The sequence below is a fragment of the Etheostoma spectabile genome, chromosome 22 (genome assembly GCF_008692095.1).
Source record: "Etheostoma spectabile isolate EspeVRDwgs_2016 chromosome 22, UIUC_Espe_1.0, whole genome shotgun sequence".
In the NCBI taxonomy this organism is placed as follows: Eukaryota; Metazoa; Chordata; class Actinopteri; order Perciformes; family Percidae; genus Etheostoma; species Etheostoma spectabile.
In genome coordinates, this window is record NC_045754.1 from 10,666,618 (window position 1) to 10,674,853 (window position 8,236).

Here is an 8,236-nt window from a genome sequence, read left to right on the forward strand (position 1 = left end):
AAGATAACTCCCAAATTTCTAAGACTTGGCTTAGCAGTAATAGCAATAGATGGATCTATTATATTTTTCCAATCAAAATCACAAAATTAATCATCAGTCACCCAGACTTTGGTAAAAGGGGCCATTGAACCGGAGTTTCTGAACACTGTAGCAACATGAGCAGGAATTTCATTTCTTCTCCCAGGTCGCCCACATTGTGTTATGTTGTTGATACTGTGAGGTGGAAACTTTGGGGAGGGACAAAGCAGGCCCATCTCTGCCGGCACTGTGACCTTGGGTCCTTGGCAGATACAAAAGCGTCCGTGCAGGGCAGCATTCCTCAGAGCAGGTAAACAGAGCCTCCTCTAATCCCTCTGGGGGCCCTCAGTCTGCTGGAGCTCAACAACGGCTTTTACAAATGTTGACATTTGCAAACATGAACAGTCTGGCATTCTGGAAAACAAAACTCTCCGCTTCTAAGAGTTTTGCAAATTGCAACGCTCCGTTCTCTCCAGACAACATTTGCTCCTCTGTGGCAGCAACCACAGAGTGCACAAGACTTAGGTACTTGGTAAGTTGGAGGAAAAATATATTTTACAAGGATTTGGTCCTAAACATGGTAACACACCTTCACTACTGCCTCCTCCCTTACTGTCAATAAACTGAAACAGAGAACTTAACTTTTGAAAGCAGACTAACTACACACGTTGTCTTTGCAAAGACACTCATGATAGATGGACAAATGGCTAGATAAATACAGTAGATGGACAGAAGTAAAGATGGATGCCTGCATGATTTAACATGTTTTTACTAAAATAAAGACCAACAACGCTGCCAGATAGAAGGAGTAACAATGCATTGCAATTAAAACGATTTGAATCAATTAGTATAATTTCAGTGTTCTTATGACCTTCCCTTTCGGTGCCGTCTTTGAAGAAGACTTGTTGGGTACTCAAGTGTGCATTGTCTCAAATGTCTTCTACTGCAGCACGGTTTTAATTTGGCTCAACAATTTACCCTTTCTTCAAATTATGTCTCAGCTATTGGTCTTTAGTTTCATGTGAATACGGCATGAAGTTGACAGATTAATCGGGAGTGGTCGCAAGATAATGAATGGTGTCATAAAAGAAGGAAAATACGGTTAAACTATACAGTTTTTTTCTGACTCCCCCCCTTGTACAACATGAAATAAGGTTCTGAAGAGAAAAAAAAGGTTTAATCACTCTTTTGATCACAACTTAAAATATATTGAACCAGTGATGAAGGATCACAAGCAAACACGGCTGTATTTGAAGGGATTCCCGGCTGAAAGAAATTAAGAACTACTGTGTCAGATGACACTCATTCCAGTCTAGACACTTGCCTCTGACTAGAGGACCATGGGGCATTTGATGTGGAAGAAAGTAGTTTTAAAATCACTTGCCAAACACTTCCAATTTTACAAGAAAACAAACTCAATGTCATTGCTGTGTATATCAAAGTTTATTTATCTCCAGTTTCCAGTATCAAATTTAACACATTCCATCTCTTTAAGAATTATTCTCTTTTAAAATCATTCTTTAGAAAAATAACAATGTACAGTATCACATGCTTGATTTCAGAATTGTCAACACAAAACATGATTACTTCATGTTATACAACAAATTGTGAACATACATGACAGAATGGATTGTCAACCGTTTCAGTCAAAACTTGAGGTTGGATTTTCAGTCATTATTTGGTGGACCATGCTGTTCGGGATAAGGAAACCACTGTAGTATCTTTTTCAAAATCCAACCAAACAATGTGTGTCAAGAAGTTGGGATGACCTTTGGTGCAGTGAAAGCCATAAAGCGGCTTTAGAGTTACATGTCTGCTCTGTGAACCCGGCTGTCGTCACAGAGATGGAAACCTCCATCCATTGGGTTAACAAACAATGGTAATCCAGGTAGGCCACCCTGCTTGATACAGAAGTCTTAAGTTCATTCAACAGCAGCCGCATCAAGGAAAAGATGAGGAACTGTCAAATATATGTAAGAATGAAGAAGAACATTGGCAGGAAAAGCAGTTATGGAAGGAAATGTGGCAAGCCAAATGAAAAGGCAACATCTCTTTCGTGAGGGAAGTAAGCACTTTAGTGAGGGAAATAAAATCTTCATTCCAAGGCTGGACACTGCACAGCTGTAAAAGAACCTGAAGTGTTACGTGAGTGAGTTAAGGCAGGAAAAGTGACATAGCAGTATCATGGCTATAGCTGGTCAATGGCTCCTCTCACCAGTAGGCTGCTGAAAAATAAATGTGTTAATAGGAGAATTGATTCTGTTTTGGTGATATGGTGTGCCCTATAGTGCCACCTGAAACAGAACTAGAGCCACAACCTTAAACAGCCCAATGTGGTTCAACCAGGACCACCGCAAGTGTCGGACCATGCCAATGGTTTTGAATGCTTTTCTACACCGGTTTGTACCTCCCATGTAATCAATACTTCTATTTTTAAGATGTTTGCATACATGGTTTCATTAGTCACAAATGTAGGCACCTGACTTCCTCAAACATAAACACAAGACAAATAATTAAAAAAGAAAACTGTGGGTCATTTGATTACACTCAAAACTGCTTTCTGCTAGAACAAAAAACTATCTGTCTGGCGTATCAGAAACTTAAATAACAAGGCACAATGTTGCTTGAACCAAAAGAAATTGGAAATTACATACTTTTTCTTGTTGGTTGTTTAGCACAACTTGGGGAAATTAGATTAAACACTTTTAGTTTGGTGATGTTTTGTGTATACAACATGTAGCAAATTATTTTTTCATACCAGCAGGATAGAAAAGCCTTTTTGCGAAATGAAAACAAATGACCTGTGGGTTTTTTCAAAGTTAACCTTAAATTATTACATTAGAGGGACAAACTTAACTAGCCAACTCAAATTTTAGATATTGGAGCTTCGTATAAGCACCTAAACACATCAAGGAACCAATAACCTTGAGTGCCTTAACATGCAACAATAACATAACTTTGACAAAAGTAAAGCCAATTAATAGTTGAATGTGATGAATTATAAGCAAGTTGACTTGCATACAGTGCTAGGATTATGTAAAACCAACAGCTGCCTTTAAGTTGGGAAGTTAGATATAATATATAATCACCTAATTTGTTGATTTGCTGAAACATGCTAAACCCTTGGTATAGTCCTTTAACTTTGCTTTTGGGGCTAGCAATCACACCGATAACAACTCGGTTTAAGTGGATGTGACCTGAAGAAAAAGAAAGAATGATTATTTTGGCCGGCCTGCAGAATCTCCGCACCCTGGATCACCAAATGGACCTGTTAAAAAAAAAGTTGTAAGTTAGTGTTATGTAGAACCCAACCCAGCTAGTGTTGCATATTTGACCCAAAGCTTTTAAAAACATGATACTAGCAGCTATAATGACAGCATATTTAAGTATTAAGAATGCCCATAGTTATGGCGCGGATTAATCTAAATACCATAATGCAACCACATCAGGTGACGTGATTAGAAAGAGAACCTAGTTGAATAGCTTGCTGTAAATCAGAAGGCAATAGAGCACCGTTTTTCTCAAGGAAACCACTATGAGGAATACAACATCACGTCTAAAAAGGTCAAGTTACATATATGTATGGAATTCTTAAAATTAAGTTACAAAAAGATTCAATATGAATCTGCTCTGTCATTACAAGACCAGATTTCTTGTAGCAATATAACTATCACTGGCATTGCCCGTACTTTTTCAAATCCACAGGATTTACCAAAGCACTAAAAATCTAGTGCAACACAAAACATGAAAGACATCAAATACACATTGTTAGAGAACAAATCCTTCTACATCAGTTAACTTAAAACAAAATAAATAAAACATAAAGAAGTCAGTTTAGAACAACTGCAAAACATACAAAAAAAAGACTTAAAAACCATGGAACCTCAGGTTTTACAAGAAGAAAGAAGAAATTTTTAGGAGTTTAGACATTTTCAGACACCCCATTTGTCCCGATACTTCAATTACTGCAAGCATGTTGTGAATCTAGTAACCTTTACTGGCAAGAATCCCGAATGTGCAGCTTAATATCTTTCTGGATTTTGATTTAAGTAATGCCTAATTTAAGGGAAATAGCACTAAGTTTTATCAATTTGATTTGCAAATGCAGTCAAAGACAGAGACCAATAGGTACTTGTGAACATGAAGAACTCTTTCTGAAGAAGTCTTAAAACCAGAGAACCATGAACTTAATCTGTGACGTCATCCAGATGCACAGCCATGAGTTGATTTAGTAAAAGTAATTTAAAGACTGTATGTCTAAATGTTAACCCTCCAAATGATCTTTGTATTAGTCAAATCCAGGGAAATAGTTTAAAATGTGGCTACATTTACCTTGCCTATTGCTTTACCTCTAGCACGTCAGGGCTGTAGGTAGCTGAACATTAGTATGACATCACAGTTAAATAGGCAGGACAAAAATGATTGGGTTTCTGGCTATGAAGCAAATAATTTCAATGCCAAAATTCAGTGGCATCCCCCTAACTCTATATAAAGGTATTTCTTGCCATACAAGGGGTTTAAAAAGTTGTATAAAGTATATATGATATGTTGTAAGATGAATAACCAATAACGTAGAAAGATTATTATTCGTAAAGGCACCAGACACATGGACATCACACACAACCACACATCTTTGGGCTAAAGTTTAACCGGCTTCACATACCTGCATGTTCACGGTATATTGGCCATGTTTTTATTTTACCATAAACTTGTTGTCAAATGTCTTATAAACAGAATTGTGGTCCAGTCATTCTTCATTTTGGTTCTAAATTAGAAACATAACACTAGTAAAATGATTTATGTCTGGACATATTAGCATATCCTTACATATAAAAATGCTTAACTTGATACAACATAATAAAGAATAACAAAAAAAAAAATTCAACAGGATAAATATTGAGAGAAAGTTCTGGTCTACTTATGCACATGATCACTACATAGATAATGGTTGCCCCCTCGGCTTTCTTTGTCACATTAACATGGGTAACAACGTCTTAAGATTTAAAAGAACTGTTTTTGTTTAACAAACTTTAAACCCAAACAGGCAAAAATGTTGTGTGATGAAGACAGAAATCATGGAATTATGAAAAATGTAAATGAGCCTAACTTGCCAAATGTAGTGTAATAATATCTCATGAAATCTTACCTAGAGCCAGAAACTAGTATTTAAAAAATTTCAGTGATGTGGTAGCACTTCCCAAACAAGGGCACAAGCTCAGAGAAAATTAAAGTATTTGAGATTGTACAAGTGTTATTTAGAACTTCTCATAAAAAAAATTAATCTTTATGTAGGGGTATGACAGCAATATGATTAAGGATGTCTTAATTATAATAAGGGGAATTCAATTTATGGAGCATAGTAATACAGTGACTTTGTTTTAGTTTCTGATTGACTGCCAAACATCTATCTTTTCAGCTCAGCGTGAAGACAAACTGTTCAAAGTGCTATTCTAGGTAAACCATGCAGCACAGTGATAACCAAATGATCAAACCGATAGTCACGCAGATTCTGAACAATTATTGGCAAAAGGAGGCCTAATGTATATCCTGGAAAACATTTACAGAAATGTATCCTGAGGAGAATTGTAAGCAATCCTCTGACAAAACAAAATGAATGACGAATACATCTGCCAAACAATATACAATTGTAATTAAAACAAACCTCAACAAAAAAACACTTGCATACACATTTCCTCAAAGACCACTCAGCAAAGACTATAAACCTAAATCTAACTAATCCACTATCAGACATTCAACTAAAATATCCATCCAAAATGCATGGAAAGTAATTCCAAAACGGATTCCAGGTAACAGTTAAAAGATCTCATGAAGTTTAGAACAAGGAGCAATGCCAAATGACCAAACTGACTAACCTAAACTAGAGATGATCTGAACAATCTTTCCAGGAAACACTGAAACAGAAAAGAACCCCAAAGTCTACACAAAAGTCACAACATTTACAATTCCTAAAAACATTGGGAATTTAGAAAACCAGTATTAATTTTACATCCAGTGCCAATTTGGTCCCAGCCACTGCTTTGTGTCAAATGTTAACTCTTTCACTTCTGTGTCTGTATGCAAGTTCTCCACTAGGAAGTGCCATTCACCCAAAAAATGCTTGGAGACTCCTCTCTACCTGAAAACTGGCTTCAGTCGGAAAAATTAAACACCATTAGTGATGTAATACTGCCATCTATAGAGGGGGAAAAATACTGCTGGCAAGAGTCTGCTGCAACAAGTTCCTGCATCCAAACCAATCAGCAAGAAGCGAATAATAATAATAATTAAAAAAAAACTGTTAAGTGGTTATATCTCAATTACAAAGTTAAAGTGTTTGTTTGGTTTGATTAATTAACTGAGGAGGGGAGCAACCATTATCCCATGATAAATTCTACTTAGAAAGATGCACTAAACGTTTTTCACAAACTACATCAAAGTAGGTTTAAGTGTCCAGTGTCTCTTCAGTGCTATTTTACACCAATGGACAATTGGTAAACAAAGTCATACGACATGCTCGCAGCTAAGGTCTTTATGGTCACTGTTCCAAGTTGATAGGAGATGAATGATGGTTCTGTGCAGAGACGTTGGTGTGTAACCACAAAGGGCTGAAGAAATATTCCTATGCCAGGTTGGAGTTGTGCACAAGAGACTCCCACGTTGGGAGAAAGTGACTTCTTGTAACAAGACTCCCTGGCTGTATTGTGCTCCTCATCCATCAATCAGCGACACATCAATGTGGGATAAATCAATCATGTGCCTGTGTAGTAATTGTGATAATAATGTTTGAGCCATCATTTCTGGGGTAAAGATACTAATGAACACTTCTGTTGTGCTGGGTACAATGTGTACAGCAGCAACATTTCATGACCAGCACATTGGCAAAATGCAAAGGCTACCAACCACAGAATGTTACATTTAATTGGTATTTTAATAAAGATGATGAAAGAGGGAGAAATATTGATTACCTATGGAAGCTCATTTGAAAACTTGCTGCATGCTGGGGACTGGAAAATGTGGCGATTGCTTTTCTCTGCTGGGGCATCATTTTGAACATCTGCAATAAACAGAAATAGTAAAATACAAATAGGATTCTCTTGCAGCAGACATTGTCAACTGTCATAGTAAGAAAAGCACAGGTGTTACTAATAACTAACGATGGCTCTGCTGTATTTAAGTGCTTTGGAGAGAGTGACAATGAGCAAGCATGCTTGATACCAGGAACTTGAAATAAAAGCAGCTAAATAGAATTCAGCCATCATTCATTTTGTTACTTACACCTGTTCTTTTCCTATTGTGACAAGTCAAAATGTCTGCTGTGAAATAGCTTGATCTAGTACAACTACATTCTCCCCTTAGCCACAAGAGGGAGTGGGGGTGGTATTACAAAATGTATTTATTATTTTCTTTTCTCTACCTACCTTATCACTACAACAGAGGGCGCAATGGGATCACACTACAAAAATGTCATTACTGCCCCTCTGGTTGGTGCAAGTGCATATCTATATTTTAAGTTTTCATCATGAGGTACGTATAAAGACTGTTACTCATTGCATAAACTGGATCTTTACAAGCATATTAAGCCACAGAAAAGGTACTTCAATACAACAAAAATGTACACTTAAGTATCAAGCTTCGGTACCTACCTCTATCGGGCCGATGGACATGAGAAGATTCTGCAGTTGAACATCAGTTGTGGATGAGGAGAGGCCCTTTATGGACACAGTGCAGCGTTCGCTCTCTGCTCCTTTTTGGCTCTGTCTGGTGGACATTGGACGACCTCGACCCATCTGACTACCCCCTCTACCTCGTCCCCGTCCCGAAACGACAACCTACACCGACGCCAGGTGTGAGAAAAATTGCCCAAATGTGTTAAAGAATCTGGGAAAGGTTAAGAAAATGATGGCGGGCGAAAACACAGACTAAAGCTTTCACTGGCATGCTTGATGTTTTAATCTTGCATTCAACCATGTGGAGAGGAGCTATACTGTTTCTCAGCACAAAGCAACATTTTTAAAACGCTGTTTTCCTCTTGCACCTCTCAGACACACCAAGCTTTCAAACAATTGAGATATCATATTTCTACATAGAACATCAACGTCAGAGCATAATGCTTGTGGCATGGCATATCTTCATTTGAGCTCAAGAGTGAGTGGTATGTTTCTTCAGCTGCAGAGGAAGAGGAGGTGGGAGATACCCCAAAAGAGAGGAGAGGAGGCAG

The 8,236-nt window shown here is 37.6% G+C and overlaps 1 protein-coding gene across 6 annotated transcripts in view; it reads right to left on the reverse strand.

The window, feature by feature from the left end:
- Positions 1 to 1,442: 1,442 nt before the first annotated feature.
- rbm33a (RNA binding motif protein 33a) overlaps positions 1,443 to 8,236 on the reverse strand; it is a 33,442-nt gene continuing 26,648 nt past the window's right edge. For 5 of the 6 annotated variants that reach the window (XM_032504205.1, XM_032504204.1, XM_032504202.1 and 2 more), the window contains exons 17-19: positions 7,662 to 7,847; positions 6,984 to 7,072; positions 1,443 to 6,775 (exon numbers count right to left, since the gene is read on the reverse strand). In XM_032504205.1, the coding sequence (XP_032360096.1) occupies positions 6,727 to 6,775; positions 6,984 to 7,072; positions 7,662 to 7,847 (324 nt within the window). In that variant the 3' untranslated portion in view covers positions 1,443 to 6,726. Of the gene's footprint in view, positions 6,776 to 6,983; positions 7,073 to 7,661; positions 7,848 to 7,880; positions 8,185 to 8,236 lie in introns of those variants that run through there. The other variant, XM_032504206.1, reaches the window with a different exon arrangement.